At 41.2% G+C, this 17,182-nt stretch overlaps 1 protein-coding gene across 3 annotated transcripts; it reads left to right on the top strand.

The window, feature by feature from the left end:
- The first annotated feature begins 397 nt into the window (after positions 1–397).
- On the top strand, positions 398–15,473 carry pkd2 (polycystic kidney disease 2). Of its 3 annotated transcripts, none has more exons than XM_047366638.1 (15): positions 424–1,326; positions 3,292–3,405; positions 4,149–4,282; positions 5,902–6,152; positions 7,864–8,088; positions 9,127–9,355; positions 9,453–9,623; positions 9,708–9,889; positions 9,979–10,099; positions 10,192–10,290; positions 11,829–11,950; positions 12,057–12,174; positions 12,471–12,631; positions 13,493–13,640; positions 14,747–15,473. In XM_047366638.1, the coding sequence occupies exons 1-15, from the start codon at positions 924–926 to the stop codon at positions 14,942–14,944; spliced, it is 2,676 nt and encodes an 891-aa protein (XP_047222594.1). In that variant the 5' UTR covers positions 424–923; the 3' UTR covers positions 14,945–15,473. The 3 variants fall into 3 exon arrangements, with proteins under 3 accessions (XP_047222596.1, XP_047222594.1, XP_047222593.1); XM_047366637.1 differs by having other exon boundaries at positions 434–1,326; positions 12,468–12,631; XM_047366640.1 differs by lacking the exon at positions 12,471–12,631 and having other exon boundaries at positions 398–1,326; positions 14,747–14,883.
- Positions 15,474–17,182: the final 1,709 nt, after the last annotated feature.

Here is a 17,182-nt window from a genome sequence, read left to right as displayed (position 1 = left end):
TAAATCAAACATTTTTATAATAACAATAAAATCATCTTTTTGTGGCCAGTAAGCACTTTTAAAGATTTCGGGCCACGTTGGAAAAAGTTAGGTACACCACTGCCCTGAGCTCATCATTGAAAAGGGCCCCGTTGCCAGGGCAACCAACCACAAACCAAAACACGTTAAAGATGGACAACTTTTTATTCTACTGTGTATGTCACATTTTTTTTTCAAGTTTTAACGTATTTTAAAAGGGTTCAAAAACATTATTTTTATACATTTGCATTATTATTTGCATTACAAACTTAAATTACTCTTGCCCGCATGATCACAACGAGCACAGCGTTTACAGATGGGATAAATGTAATCATATAATGCTGTAATTATTACGTCCAGATGTTTTAAATGGATAATGTATTTAAAAACGCTTTTCCACTAAGGGGCATTTTCCATCATCCTCTTCGACGCCATGACTTCATGTGTAACCTGAGTCCAGGACGAAGGAGGCGGAAAAAAAGGAGAAATTCTGGTGGTACGGTCCAAGAAGAACAAGATGGCTGTTCCGGGAGAAGAAAAACATCTTCGCTTTTTCTCTTAAACACGTATTTTTTATGGTGGTTATTTGCGTGCTTATATTAAGCTACTTAAGCCACTTTTTGGGAACTATTTTATACCGAATATATTGTTTCTCCGAGAAAAGGTCGAAGAAAGTTTTCTAACGGTTTGGTAATTGTTTGTAGGACATCTTTACGGGACGAGCAGCGGTCTAAAGATGTATTTCGGTCATAAATTCTTCTCATTATTAAACTTTTTACTGTGGAGTCAATAGTTTTATGTTGAAAGACATCTAATTTTTCAGTCCTTAGGTTTTTGCTCTCGTTTCGGGGGATAACCTCACATTCCGATGGTCAGAACCCTTCAGAACAGCTAACTGGACCACCATGACTTCGTCTAGAGTCAAACCCCAGAGCCAGACTGGCAGGTCGCCCCAAGGACCGGACTCCAGCGAGGGGATAGAAATGGAGAACATCCAGCACCAAGACCTGGGTCTCGGAGGGGTCATAGGCACTCCGTCTCCCCCGTCCAGGCAGGCGTGGAGCCGAGACAACCCTGTGTTCGAGCCGGAGGAAGAGATCATGGAAGCGGACTGGCCTCAAGCGAGTCCCGGGAGGAGGTCGGTGTCCACGGCCTCCAGCGGGAGCAGCAGCTACAACCGCGGGGTCAGCAGCGCCCAAATCCCCCGAGGAGGACTTTATCCAACACCGACCCCCACCATCAATGGCCGGCAACAGGACAGACGTGAACACCTCAGCTGCCTAAAGAAGCTGCTCCAGAAAATCAGAAGTAAGTCATATTTTATTTACGATGCACTTCAAAAAATAAAACATTCTGCAGCTTAAAAGCTTGAAAATGAGATCAAAATTTGATAAGGACAATAAACATAAACGTGTCAATGATCTGTCAGAATAAGTCTATTTAAAGTTTTTTCAACATACAAAATAGTTTAAAACATTGTTCTGGTCATCAAGAGTGATGTGTAGAGCTGGAGTAACTCCAGAGAGATAAAGTTGATGAGCCATACAGTAGAGATATTAAAGAGTTGAAGCCTTGTGAAGAGGAGCAGATGGCGAGGAGGTTTTCTGCAATGTTAATGTAAATTTAGAGCATATCAGCACCAGGGGTTGAGCAACCTGCAGCCACATGTGGCCCTTTGGCCCCTGCACTGTGGCTCTTACAAAACCAAATGAGAGATGTTTTTAATCAGTCAGTCAATCATTTTCTACCACTTATTCCATAGTGGGTCACAGGGAAGCTGGTGCCTATCTCCAGCAGTCAATGGGCGGGAGGCGGGGTACACCCTGGACAGGTCGCCAGTCCATCGCAGGGCAACACACAACCATGCACACACTCATTCACACACCTAAGGGCAATTTAGAGTGACCTAACAGACATGTCTTTGGACTGTGGGAGGAAGCCGGAGTACCCGGTGAGAACCCACACATGCACGAGGAGAACATGCAAACTCCATGCAGAAAGACCCCTGGCCAGGAATCAAACCCAGGACCTTCTTGCTGCAAGGCAACAGTGCTACCAACTGTGCCACCGTGCAGCCCGTGTTTTTAATTATAAAAGTAAAAGTAATATCTGCATACAATATCTAGAACAGAAGGGCACCAAGGGTACAAGGTTTTAAAACTAGTTTAATGTGTTTCTGCTTCAAACTATGTGCTTTATATTTTTAAGTGGGTAACATATCTTTCTTTATTTTCCATATTTATGGAAAAGGCTCACTCAGCTGTCCTCGCATTTTGTTTCTCTAGTAAAAGTTAGATAATTCATTTGTTCTAAAAATTCAAAATAGTTTAATTTCCTCAGCTTTAAAAACAAGTCGTAGACAAATTGGATTCTGTTGCAGCAAGGGCAAAGGTTGCTGAGCCCTGGTCTTACGGCTCAATGTTATGATTTTATGTTAAAACGGCCTTCCTTACAGAGGAGCAGCGTGGGTCTGCGTGTGGTAGTGAGGTGTGACAGAGGGCTGCTGTGGCTATGAAAGTGTTCACACCCTGTTGAAGTTACAGGTTTTTTTTAATTTATTTCCAAACTTTTGCATTTATCACATATCAATGATGTATAATTTAACTGAACATCAAACAAATCTGTTAGGGGTAAAGATATAAAAAATAAAAAAGGAACAATAACCTGGTAGCATAACTGTTCCTTCTGATTTGATTTCAGTCTTCTCGAATTCACACCTGCCAAGTGAATCTGATGAACCGGAAATTGTCACCACCTGTGTGATTTTCAGTTGTTTTTCATTCCTGTGAATTCAAACCTGAGTCTGCTATGAGTATGAATAATTTGGGGCTTACTTGTGTTATTTGGTCTCCTGTGGTCTCTCAGGCCTGTTCCCTTCGCAGCTGTGATCTATTCGGTTCATTTGCTTACCTGGTTTTTTCTTACCTTGTCTCAGTCAGTTACCTGTTAGAGTCTGTTCCTGTTTTCTCCCGTCAGCGTGGTTCTGGTTTCATCACCAGTAAAATTCCTGCCACAGCAACCTCTAGATGTGGTGAACAATGCCATTACCAACAGCAAGGTCTAGATAATTTTATGTACTGATCAGATTCAAATCATGGAGTCATTTATATAAACTGTCAATTTAAAGTAAAACATTTTAGCATCACTTTTAAAATATCCTTGAGACTATTTTCTGATTGCGTTAAATCTGTGTTGTAATAGTCACATTTTTATGATACAAGCATGTTGTACGTGTTCACATGTTGATATATTTTTTAACCGTCTCCTTTTCAGTTCTGTGGGGAACTGAGCTAATGGAGGACAGCGACAGCAGCAGAGAAAGGTATCTCAGAAACGTGTTGAGGGAGATGCTCACATACATCGGGTTCCTCATCACTGTATGTGTTTGTAAGTAAACACACACAAAACAAATTCATGCAAACCTTAGATCTGTTTGCATCTGTAGAGATCCCTTACCCGGCCTTTTAAAATGTGGCACTGCCCCCGTAGTTAAAACAACTATTTTCCAGCCATAAGCCTAATAGGTTTGGCGAACATTCACCCAGTTTCCAATGTTTTTCAGGGGGGATTAATTTTCAACAACAGCACAAGCTCAAGTACCCAGTTTGACATGAAAAATATCATTGGTGGCTAATGTGTGAAGAGAAAACTAACATTAAAGTTCCTTTCTTTTTGCTTTTTACTGCTGTAAAAAACTCATAATGTGGTTCTGGGTGGATCAGGAAATGCTTTTCAGTTCAGACAACATCTATGCATAACTGGACCATTTAGTTTCCACCGACTCTGAAAGCTGCCGTTAGACATTAGCTCTGCTCAAACAAAGATGTTAGATGTTTTGCTCCGTGTCAATATAAACAAAAAGAAAGTCCTAATTTATTTGACATGATGGAACCAAAATTTCAAAGATGTCTGAAAAGTATGAGGGATGAGAGAGATTTAAAATATTTCAGAACCAAACAATTTTTATGTTAAAAAATAAAACCCTAAAACGGACAGAAAGTGTACTTTGTTTTTATCACGGCTGTATTCAGAAAGCAGTCATTCAGTGCTACCTTTGGTGTGTTTAACAGCTCTTTTAGTGCAAACTAACTTGTACTATCATTGGTTGTTTTCTGCACCACGCTCTTCAGTGACGTATGGGATGGTGAACTCCAACATGTACTATTACACCAAAGTTATGTCTCAGCTTTTCCTGGACACCCCACTGTCTCCTGGGGACGCCACTACATTCAGGAGCCTCTCCAGCATGGCGGACTTCTGGAAGGTAAAACAGAGACAGAGTGCCTTTAAGATCAAAGACTTTTTACTGTGAACTTCTTCAAACTGAAGCAGACTTCACCCAGCTTTTAGACATAAATAGCCCCTTTTCCACCAAAAGCCCTGGGATTTGATTTACTCAGGTAAAAGGAATCCTGGAGATTTGTGTGCCTTCTGGTTCCATTGCTCAGAGGCTACGAACCATTTATTTAAATCAGCCTAATGACTTATGGGAAGTTGTGAAGAAAACCGCAATACACCTTCAGTCCAGCAGATGGCATTAACCATTTACTCTGTTTATAAGACTGTTAAGTAATAAATATTTTTTGTTTGAACTGATCAATAATAGATGATGTGCAGCTTTAAAGTTATACAGTTGATTAATTCCTTCCATTATTCCTTAGTTGCTCTGGATCCATAAGCAGGAAAAGTTAAAATCATTATTTTACATAAACTTTTTTTACCAACCTGCATCTGGCCAGAGTTGTTGCTTTACAACTGCATGATTCATTTACAATAAGTTCTAAACACTGATTGACACACTTATTTTTCTTTTATCATGATCAGGTGAACTCATATCAGATAACTACAGCACAAACCAAAAAGGTTATTGTAAAAATATTATCTAGTAGAATAAAAACACTGATAATCAGTCCAGAGGTTCAGGACCATTGACTGTCTTATCATAAGCAAATATTTATATAAAGTAAAAGATGCATAGACAGCAGAGCAGAGGATGGCAGGAGATGAGGGTGAAGAAGATCACTGGAAGCTTCTGGAGAGCTCCTGCAGAGCTGTCTGCATAAAACTATAAAAAATTAAAAATAATAAAGAGTTCACATTCGACTAAGTTAGCTTTACATGAAAAGCCAATCTTAGGGAAACGTGTATTTTGTGTGTGCATGGAAAATTGCTCTGCAGTGCATTCAGTGTTCTGATCATGAGCACTGCATTAAAATATTTAAAACTGTGGCAAAACAGTTCAGAATTATTACCTGCATTAACTTAAAATCTGAAAAACATTTTCAGTTTTATTTTCTTGTACTTACGGTTATTCACCACATACCTACTAAACGCTTTATATGCACTTTCAGCTGCCACAAACACATAACAGGTAGCTGGAAATCTTAGAGCGACGGGCCAAGGTCTGGCAGCGGTTAGTGGGGAAGTCCAAGCAGCCAGACCATCCTGTAAGCGGAGATCTGCTGCTCCGAATACTGAGAAAAAACTTTTCAAAGTAGGCTCATTCTGGATGAACTGTTTTGAGGACTACTTTCTTGCTTAAAAACATCTTTAAACTGCTTTTTCTGCCAAATTAATGGTATGGAAACGATAAATTTGTATACTGACCTCCGCTATTACCGCTGCTGGTGATGCCATGCCTTGCTGCACACAACGCCGCTCCTTTAATAATCCTGAGAAATCTGGAAAGACCTACCTCAGACCAGGACCTCTTACCAATGAAAGTAAGGCCCTAAGAAAGTGAATTTGTATTAAAACGTGCCCTGGGCTTTTAACAAGACATGGACAGGAGCCTAATGTTTTTTCATATAGTTCCACCAAGTCTTAGGTCTGAACTCCCCTTTCTGACTTGATATTAAAAACTGGGTTTTTTTACCCTTTCAGTTCACACAGGGACCTTTCCTCAACGGCATGTACTGGGAGGTGTGGTATAACAACAAGAGCCTGCCGGAGAATCAGAGTTTCATCTACTATGAGAACCTTCTCCTCGGAGTACCGCGACTCCGGCAGGTCAAGGTCCGTAATGAGTCCTGCTCTGTCCACGAAGACCTGCGGGATGAGGTTCCCGACTGCTATAACATGTACACTCCCAGCAACGAGGACACTGCCCCCTTTGGTCCAAAGAATGGAACAGCGTTAGTTGATGCATTGTAAAACGCTGCACTAATCAGTGCAATTTACATTTTTGAATGCATGACTACAGGTCCTTCTCAAAATATTAGCATATTGTGATAAAGTTCATTATTTTCCATAATGTCATGATGAAAATTTAACATTCATATATTTTAGATTCATTGCACACTAACTGAAATATTTCAGGTCTTTTATTGTCTTAATACGGATGATTTTGGCATACAGCTCATGAAAACCCAAAATTTCTATCTCACAAAATTAGCATATCATTAAAAGGGTCTCTAAACGAGCTATGAACCTAATCATCTGAATCAACGAGTTAACTCTAAACACCTGCAAAAGATTCCTGAGGCCTTTAAAACTCCCAGCCTGGTTCATCACTCAAAACCCCAATCATGGGTAAGACTGCCGACCTGACTGCTGTCCAGAAGGCCACTATTGACACCCTCAAGCAAGAGGGTAAGACACAGAAATAAATTTCTGAACGAATAGGCTGTTCCCAGAGTGCTGTATCAAGGCACCTCAGTGGGAAGTCTGTGGGAAGGAAAAAGTGTGGCAGAAAACGCTGCACAACGAGAAGAGGTGACCGGACCCTGAGGAAGATTGTGGAGAAGGGCCGATTCCAGACCTTGGGGGACCTGCAGAAGCAGTGGACTGAGTCTGGAGTAGAAACATCCAGAGCCACCGTGCACAGGCGTGTGCAGGAAATGGGCTACAGGTGCCGCATTCCCCAGGTCAAGCCACTTTTGAACCAGAAACAGCGGCAGAAGCGCCTGACCTGGGCTACAGAGAAGCAGCACTGGACTGTTGCTCAGTGGTCCAAAGTACTTTTTTCAGATGAAAGCAAATTCTGCGTGTCATTCGGAAATCAAGGTGCCAGAGTCTGGAGGAAGACTGGGGAGAAGGAAATGCCAAAATGCCAGAAGTCCAGTGTCAAGTACCCACAGTCAGTGATGGTCTGGGGTGCCGTGTCAGCTGCTGGTGTTGGTCCACTGTGTTTTATCAAGGGCAGGGTCAATGCAGCTAGCTATCAGGAGATTTTGGAGCACTTCATGCTTCCTTCTGCTGAAAAGCTTTATGGAGATGAAGATTTCATTTTTCAGCACGACCTGGCACCTGCTCACAGTGCCAAAACCACTGGTAAATGGTTTACTGACCATGGTATCACTGTGCTCAATTGGCCTGCCAACTCTCCTGACCTGAACCCCATAGAGAATCTGTGGGATATTGTGAAGAGAACGTTGAGAGACTCAAGACCCAACACTCTGGATGAGCTAAAGTCCGCTATCGAAGCATCCTGGGCCTCCATAAGACCTCAGCAGTGCCACAGGCTGATTGCCTCCATGCCACGCCGCATTGAAGCAGTCATTTCTGCAAAAGGATTCCCGACCAAGTATTGAGTGCATAACTGTACATGATTATTTGAAGGTTGACGTTTTTTGTATTAAAAACACTTTTCTTTTATTGGTCGGATGAAATATGCTAATTTTGTGAGATAGGAATTTTGGGTTTTCATGAGCTGTATGCCAAAATCATCCGTATTAAGACAATAAAAGACCTGAAATATGTCAGTTAGTGTGCAATGAATCTAAAATATATGAATGTTAAATTTTCATCATTACATTATGGAAAATAATAAACTTTATCACAATATGCTAATATTTTGAGAAGGACCTGTATATCCTGAATCCCTTTTTTCTGGGTTTGTGACAGGTGGGTGTACACCACAGAGAGTGAGATGAACAGCAGCGGTCACTGGGGGCAGGTGTCTAAGTACGGAGGTGGAGGGTACTACCAGGACTTGTCTCGAACAAAAGAGGAGTCAGCCAACCATCTGCAGTTTCTCAAAGACAACTTATGGCTGGACAGAGGCACCAGAGCGGTCTTCCTTGACTTCTCAGTCTACAACGGGAACATAAACCTTTTCTGCATTGCCAGGTAAGAGTCATCAGTCTAATCGCCCACATTTCAGCTTGACTGGGCCTAACAGGTGACCAGCCGGTCAGTGAATGCACCATACTACCAGAATACATGAACAAAAACACTGTTCAGTGGGGATGCTGGTACAGAGGAAAGCATATTTAAAGTTGGCCAGACATGGAAGAAGCTATTTAAAAAGAAACAGTGTATTCTACTACATATTCAGACATGTATGCAGTTCAATTAGGCTGTGAGAGAGCAAGACTTTATGCAGATAACAGAAAGACTTAACCTCTGTCTGTCATGGAACTTGCTGGATTGGGAAATGGCAGTGCTTTGGAAATTTCAGGGTTAGGGTCAAGATTTGCCCTCTCTAAAGAATCCCACACTGGTGTGAAAGTGATGCGACCTTTGCTCACAACAGTAAGGCTGAAAAAATATTTTAAATGCTCCTTTTACACGATCATCTTAAAAGAGAAATCAGAATCTGGTAAAATAAAAGTTTGCGAAGCCAAAGCAAAGACCAGAGACTGGATATCGGTCACAGAATTCTGATTAAAGCCTTTCTATTCTAAACCACTGGTTCTGAAAGTGTTAAACCTCCAGCCCACAAAATGACAGTGGTAAGAACTTCAGCACTAAATATCAGCGAGGCAGAACCACAAAATAATGGCTTTACTATTCCCTCCCCTGTTCTATTTCATTTATCACTACATAAAATTATGCTATTAGAGATGAAGTCCATTTGGTGGTCATCCCTAAATGTCACAACAGGGAAGATTTTGGACCAGAACCATGAGAAAACATGTTTCCAAATTCACCAAAATCGTAATAACAAATTACATCAGCAGTAAAATAATAATTGGGGACATGAGATTTTTTGGCTGCCATAAAGTAAATTAAGTTATAAAAACATATTTGCTTTATCATAAATAATTCTACTATTGTTTTAATTTCCGGGTTTTGATAGACTCTTGACTTGCACACTTCAGTTGTTTTTGTCTGTGTAGAAGTATCCTTCAATACAAAGTAAAGATTAGTGTCTGGATCCGTCAGGTTGTTGGTGGAGTTCCCTGCTACTGGAGGCACTGTGACCTCCTGGCACTTCCAAACGGTGCGTCTGATAAGATACGTGTCCAGCTGGGACTACTTTGTCGGAGTGTGTGAGGTGGCGTTCTGCCTCTTCATTCTCTACTATGTGGTGGAAGAAGTGCTGGAAATCCACATTCACCGGCTGCACTACTTCAAGAGCATGTGGAACTGTCTCGATGTTCTGATTGTTGTGGTGCGTATCAAGCTTCCCTTTAGCAATTAGGCAGCTGAGGTTAATTGAATAAAAAAAAATATTTAATTTGATTTTCTTTGCTCATTTTATGTTACAGTTGAGTGTTGTTGGCATTATTATGAACATAACCAGAGCAGCCATGGCCAGAAATCTGCTCAGTGGGCTGTTGGAGAACTACACAGCTCACCCCAGCTTTGAGCCTCTGGCCAACCTCCAGGTTCAGTTCAACAATATGGCAGCAGTTATTGTCTTTTTCTCCTGGGTCAAGGTACAAATCCTCCTCCTGTAGTTCAGTGTTTCTCATACAAATTCCCTATTATTCTTCTAACAACATATTGCTCACTTCCACCAGCTGTTTAAGTTCATCAGCTTCAATAAAACCATGAATCAGCTGTCCACCACCATGTCCCGCTGTGCCAAAGACCTTGTAGGTTTCGCCATCATGTTCTTCATCATCTTCCTGGCGTATGCTCAGCTCGCCTACCTGGTGTTTGGGACTCAAGTTGATGATTTCAGCACCTTCCAAGCCAGCGTGTAAGAGCTATGATTTTGGCTCAGGAATCCAGTAGCATTTCAGACACATTTCTATTTTAATTATGTCCCATGTTTGATTGTCCGTGTAGATTCACCCAGTTCCGCATCATTCTGGGAGACTTTGACCTCTCAGAGATTGAGGAGGCTAACCCAGTGCTTGGACCTGTTTATTTTACAACATTTGTCTTCTTCATTTTCTTTATACTAATGGTGAGTGTCGGTTAAACATGATTTCAAAAGAACGTATGTTTGAATATTCCTGTAAAACAAGCGAACCAAAACGTTTTGACTTGTCTGAACAGAACATGTTCCTGGCTATCATCAATGACACATACTCTGAGGTGAAGGCTGACATGTCCCAGCAGAGGTCTGAAATGGAAATGACTGACCTCATCAAGAAGGTATCAAACCAAAATACATTTTGCTTTCATTTTTTAAGGTACATCTTATTTTAATTCCCTGTTTTTATCTTTTACTGGGATTTTAGCACAAATGCAAGATAATACAGTGCAGTAACATTACATGAGCCCTTTTATATGGGCTCTACTTCGGCCGGCTCAGCTCCACTCAGCCCGTTCTGCGATTGTTTCTGTTGCGGATGTTTCTGGCCCAGTTCTGGCTATTTTGTTACCTGCTCGGCGACAGGTCCTGTTGAGGCTGAGCAGGGTCGAAATGTGAGGTGAACAGACTGCTGTTCATTGATTGGCCACGGGCGGGGTCAGACCAATAAAAAACATTTTTATACAGAAATGTGGGATTGATTAAAAGGATCTTTAATATCTGCTTAAAGGTGGGTACTTTTAATCTGACAAATGAGCCTCATCAGAACGCAGATTCTAATTTATTTATGACTGGATATACCATGTTACTGCTTTTAATAAAGGAGACAAACGCTGCGTTTTGCACACGTTGGTGTCGGCTGTTTCTGCTTCTGCAGGAATACACACACAGTCCAGCAAGGGGTAGGATTAAAAATGAGAAAGATCAGTGTACTGAGACTATATAGCAATGAGAGATGGGAGGGATAAGAAAAGTATGGATAAATGAGAGCCAGATAATTGGGATAAGAAGTGGGGGATGAGAAGGAGCAATATAAATATCTTTATATTGGTGTTCACTAGTCTTCCCTAAGACGACTTCAACTTGTCTAGAATGTAGCTGCCCGTCTTTTAACCAATACCCCTAGACGTGAGCATATTACCCCCGTTCACTGGCTCCCTGTTCAGTTCAGAATTGATTTTAAAATCTTATTGTTTGTTTTTAAAGCATTAAATGGATTAGCCCCACCCTGTTTATCCGAAGTTTTGCCGTACATAGGAGATCTCTGAGGTCACCTTTTATTAGATGTCCCAAGAACCAGATGAAAACATTGGGGTGATCGGGCCTTTTCCGTGGCAGCACCCCAACTCTGGAACAACGTCCCTTTAGACCTCCGACTAACCACTGATCAGATAATTTTTAAGTCTAAGCTTAAGACTCATCTTTTTAGACAGGCTTTTAATTCCATCTAGTGGAACAGCATCTCCCTTATTTGTCTTTTATTGTTATTCTTGTGTATTTCGTTTGTCTTGTAACTTTTATTCTATTTTTGATGTAATTTTTATTGTAAAGAGCTTTGGTCACCTTTGTTGGTTGTTGTTAAGTGCTATATAAATCAATAAATCAATCAATCAAATAATGAGAACAATGACTGAAATGAGAATGACAGGAATAAGGAATGAGAGGGATACTAACAGTAAGAATAAGGAAGATGAGTCGGATGAGGTCAGGGTAAGGTAGGATGAAGAGTTGAAGCAGGGAGGGGTTGAGATTAATGGAAAGTTACAAACTGAGCTGAATGTAAAATGTACAAAAAGGCATCCAGTGTAAACCAATGGGACATGTTACAAAACAACAGTATGGACACGTTTATGTCAAATGTAATTGTTTCCTCCTGCAGGGCTGTAACAAAGCTTTGATGAAGTTAAGACTGAAAAAAACGCCGGTAGATGCCATTTCCAACGGTTTGCAACCAGCACGCATTAAAATGAACTTTGATGAGGTCCGTCAGGATCTAAAACGGTGACTGAAACCTCACATCACATCAAGAGCTCTCAACTACTGATGATGCTGGGTTGTTGCTTGTGTTTGATTTGTCTCATGTGTTCTGTTTGTTTATCTCACTCAGGAAGGGCCACACAGATGCAGAGATTCAGGCCATCTTTGCTAAATGCCATGCGGACGGCGATCCGGAGCTTACGGAGCACGAACACCAGCAGATGAGAGACGACCTGGAGAAAGAGAGAGTGAGTGATGAAGCACACACCTTGTTCCGTTGGGATGTGGAAGAAAAAAGCCACATGGGGCGGCGCTTGGTGTAGAGGTAGAGCGTGTGTCCCGTATACGGAGTTCTTGACACAGCCGTCCAGGGTTCGATTCCCATCCTTGGAACCTTTGTTGCATGTCCTCCCCTCTTCTCTCTGTGCACATTTCCTGTCTGAATAATGTAAATAAAGGCAGCTAGTGCCACAAAAACATTCAAAAGAAGAAAAAACCACAAGACCTGCAGATGCTCAGTGTGTTTCTGCTCACATGCTAGGAGGACTTGGAGCTGGAGCGCAATTCGCTGACCCGACCCAGCAGTGGGCGTAGCTTCCCTCGCACTCAGGACGACTCAGAGGAGGACGATGACGAGGACTCCGGCCACAGTTCTCGTCGCCGAGGCAGCAGCTCAGGGGGGGTCTCCTATGAAGAGTTTCAAATGTACGCAGCTCATATGCCTGTTGTCCTTTAGCCACATAGCTTCACACGCAGATCAGTCCAACAACATTAGTGTCACATGAAGGGCTCTTCTAAGTGGGACTTCGCTGAAACTCATATACCCTAACATGATCTGAAAACTGGGAAAATTGCAAAGTACAAGGATGAGGAAAGTTTTTGTTGGAAGCAGTGATGCTGAATAATCTACGAGACTTGCTGCTGATTTGTCCTGGTTCCGACTGCTGAGTTTTGGTATTATTGGAGCACTTTCGGGGTACTCCGAACAAGGAAACACTGGTGTAGTCCAACTGGTGGTTATGAAGGTATGGATGAGCCAGAGCTGGCTTTAAAATAACAATATTTGAATTTAGTGAAAACCATAGGACAGAGAAGAGTCAAAGATGAAACCAAGGCTGCAAACCTCAAATGAATGGAGATGGAGCACCCAACTTTTTCCAAAAGGGCTTTCTGAACCAAGCCATTTGGAAGCAGAACCAATCGTTTTGCTGCTGGCTCTGTTCAAGAAGATTTGCACACATTCAGGCTTTAAGGTCAGCTGGACACGGGTTGGGAAATCATGTGGTCTTTTTAAACCTCAAATAGAGTTGGGTCATCCGTGTAGAAATGTAATTTAGGTGCTCATGAGATGATTCGACCAAGGGGTTGTGGATTAGAGGAGTTATCCAACAGCAGAGCCCTGAGGTACTCCTCATCTAAACACTTAATCAGTTTATGGGATAACACATCATCAATTTCCATGAACTGTGAAGCAGTGATACTCATGTCAGAGTCCTGATCACATAACAACACAAACTCTGTTTAGATCCTTTAGGATTCTAGACCTCTGTGTTTTCTTTCTTCCAGGCTGGTGAGACGAGTGGACCGGATGGAGCACTCCATCGGCAGCATTGTGTCGAAGATCGATGCTGTGATTGTGAAGCTGGAGGGAATGGAGAGAGCTAAACAGAAAAGACGAGATGTGTTGGGCAGGCTACTGGACGGAGTCATGGAGGTGAGAAGAACCAGGATAAACAACTGCTGCACCAGTTTGTGTTACATTAGTGTCTAGTCCAGGGATCATTACTTACTGGTTACTGGTTTCCTTACTGGTGTCCTTTTAGTGAGCTTTGTATATGCAGGTCATTCCTCCCTGTGTTCAACAGTAAAGCTCCTGTCACACCTAAATGGGTCTAAACATGGAGAAATAAGGGAGTTCTGGTGGAACATCAAGTCCTCTGATGCCTTTCAATCTATTTTTATTTAAAAAATCAGCTGCCATGTTTGAATTACATTATAATTTTCCATGAGTGGCCTCGAATGGTCGATTATTAGCCGAAATAATTGCAAGTGACAGCTTAAATTTTACTTTCAGTTTTAATCATCACACTTTCTCAGTCTTCCTTTATGCAGTTATGCATCGTACAGTGTGAGATTGCTATTGGGACGTTGCTGCATTTGTGTGCGTCTACTCAGTGTGTAAAAGCTGCAGCGCTGATGTAGTGGAGTTTTTCAACACCTCAAAAAAATCTGTGCCAGCCTGGCTTATCTGGCGATCAAACTGTGAATGCTAAAGCGTTCAGTGTGTAAGAAGCTAACGGGAGAACATCATTTTCCTTTGGCCTAATGTCATCCAGCGCAAACGAAAGGCTGATACGCAACCTTGTGATGGGCGCATTAGAAAGAAACTGGGTGAAACCACTTTGAATACAATAACACAAAGGGCCGGCTTGTACCAAAAAACATCTTGATGGTCCCCAAGACCTTTGGGAAAATCATTTTGGAAGGTGTGCAATCTATTACATCTGTCTGTGAAAAGAGAGGAATCTGTTCATTGGGCATAATAAATAAAATCATACCTTAACAGCTGCAGATTTGACTCTTTTTCTGATGTTTTTAGTTTTTGCTTTAATTATTCAATAATCAGACACTTGTTTAAATTGGCTTCGAAGTCAGAGATCAGCTTTTTTTTTTTTTTTTTTTTTTTTGCTTGACAACAAAATTGTTTAAAATCAGGTAATAATTGGAACCTCTTCAGAAAATGCACTACTTCACAGTGTGCTCCTCTGCTGCGCTCGCATCCTTGTGTAAGTGTAAAAATGGTGCATTTTTATCTGGCAGGATGAGCGTTTGGGTCGAGACACCGACGTCCACAGGGAGCAGATGGAGCGACTTGTGAGGGAGGAGTTGGAGCGCTGGGAGTCGGACGACTTGGGCTCACAGGTCAGCCACACTCCCGTCGGCCTGCGGGCCCGTCCTCCGTCCTCGCTGTCCGCAGACGGCCTCGATGCGAGCTCAAACGCAGGCGCCCATGTTTAAAAGTGACTCCGGTCCGGAAAAAGACAATAAGAAACTCCTGCAACAGTGAATAAAAACCTTCAGACGTGGTGAAGATTTTTCAGAACAAATTCATTACTGAAGGCGTTTAATTAGCTAGAGGCAAAACCTCTGCAGTGAGAATCTGTCCAATCAAAAAGCATTATTCTGATGAAGCACCACAGGATGAAGATTAATAGCATTAAAGAGCCTTGCAAGCATATTGAGTATTATTCAGTTTTCTGCTTTTTAACTCTGCGTCCACACATCACATTTACATGTTTATTATTTTTCATGTTAACACAGATACAGGTGTGGCCCATCCCGCCATATTTAGTCCTCTGCTCATCAGGTAATCAGCTTATGATTTTATTATGATACATATTGTAACTTGAAACAAACTTCAACTTGGAGTGCGAATAATGTTCACAGGAAGCCTGTGCGTTTACTATTATTTCCTTAAAATCGCTCTGATTTACAATCTGTTTGTTTTTAATCTGTTTCGCCCAATAAACTCGTAATAAAAAAGTAAGTCTGATCTTTGTTTTTTAATGTTCGACAACAAAAGTAGATCTGAAACGTTTGGTGACAGATTAGGATGTGATGAGCTTTAATATGAGAGTTTTTGTATGTTTACTAATGTGCTGACGAGTTTAATATTCCCTCTTAGCCTTTTAATGTTAGTTTTTATTTATTATAATCCTGGAATGCTTCATTTCTGAGCCATTGATTGGATGTTGTGATTTCATTAAAAACATATTTGCAAAATGCTGAAGCAACTCTGAACGAACATGAGAAACGCCAGGCACCATTTGATCTCCCCATGAAGACACGTTCAACGTTTGAAACGGTCGTTTAATGAGACAGAAAATACCGCTGGACTTCAGCTGGGGGTAGTTTTTTTTTTTTCAGAAGTAGTGATGCTTGAAAACTTAACAGAAAGGTTAAGGATCAGTTTACCTGAAATCGTTACAGGTGTATTATGGCTGATGTGTTTTGTGGTTTACTAATAACTCACGGTATTATTTATTGCCTGAGGAGATAACACTGATACTTCAAATATGGACGTTTCTCAGTCAACCCACAGGATCTTGGATCTTTTCAGTGCATATTGTTGTGCAAAATATCTCCTCAATTTAAGAGAGGAAAAACGTTAGCTGGTTAGAAAGTAACCAGCAGGAATACTTTTCTTGATTTTAAATTGTCTCATTTTATAAATGATAATAGTGATAATCTGTGACTTTTGTTTTTGTTCATGTCACAATGTGGGTCAAGCAGATGATCTCAGAAGAGTAAAAACACCCCTTCAAATGTTGAGTTCAGAAAACGACTTGAATTTTGTAATATTTTGTATATATATTTACAATACAAGTTTTTACAGTTTTAAAACCCTCCATTATATCAGGCGTGTGAACACTTTTCAGAGCCACTATAATGACAAAATGACACAAACTAAGAAGTTAGATGATGGTGTTTATTAATTCTAGAGAGCAGGAAAAAGCAAGATCATAAGGGGAAAAAAAAACAATAAAACATTAAATAATTTGCATAATATCAACACTGGAGTTTCTACAATAATTATTAGAATAATAAAACTGTGTCAATGTACGTTAAAATGCTGCAAACTGGTTAGAAGAAATGAGTGATGTAAATACAAATCTGTTTCATTTGTTCATTGTCGACAATCTCTTTGGTTAACGGGATTAAAAATATCGCCATTTTTCACCAAAAATGTCGATATTTATCTATACTCCGTGAAAAAGCCCATAAACATCCTTTCTTTTTGATAATTTGACACTACAATGGCAGCACTTTGGTCCTGCAACAATGTTACCGTTCACCATTGCTCTGTCTGAGCATGCTCTGAAAACTTGTGATGTTAAAACTGCTTTAATGGGTTTACTAATCGTTCCTCGCTTGAAGATGCCAGCAATGAGCCTCTAGGTGTTCAACAGTGGTGAGAAAATGGTGAACAAAGTGAAAATTAAGATGAGCCGCAACGGCTTTGAGAAAATCACTGGCGAATGTCTTCATTTTGACACGCGGCTGAGGGTATTTAAGTGTTTGCATCTTCTGGTCCGGCAATTTATTATTTATAGGAAAACCTGCAGTAAATGGGCCGGGGGCTGGTAATCGGACCTGGGACGGCTCCATTGAGCACTGTAGCCTCAGCACATGTTGCGCCTGCTCTACCACTGAGGAAAATGGCGCCCCAATACCACCTTTAAATGGAAGGGCGAG

Source organism: Girardinichthys multiradiatus, chromosome 5 (genome assembly GCF_021462225.1).
Source record: "Girardinichthys multiradiatus isolate DD_20200921_A chromosome 5, DD_fGirMul_XY1, whole genome shotgun sequence".
Taxonomy (NCBI): Eukaryota; Metazoa; Chordata; class Actinopteri; order Cyprinodontiformes; family Goodeidae; genus Girardinichthys; species Girardinichthys multiradiatus.
This window is presented reverse-complemented; position numbering and strand designations above follow the sequence as displayed.

Bases quoted from the DNA above. Each gene is read 5' to 3' on its own strand.
- pkd2 (XM_047366637.1), top strand. From the start codon at position 924: ATGACTTCGTCTAGAGTCAAACCCCAGAGCCAGACTGGCAGGTCGCCC. The intron at 3,406-4,148 runs GTAAGTAAACAC...CACGCTCTTCAG, and splicing joins CCTCATCACTGTATGTGTTT to TGACGTATGGGATGGTGAAC. The intron at 10,291-11,828 runs GTATCAAACCAA...TTCCTCCTGCAG, and splicing joins TGACTGACCTCATCAAGAAG to GGCTGTAACAAAGCTTTGAT.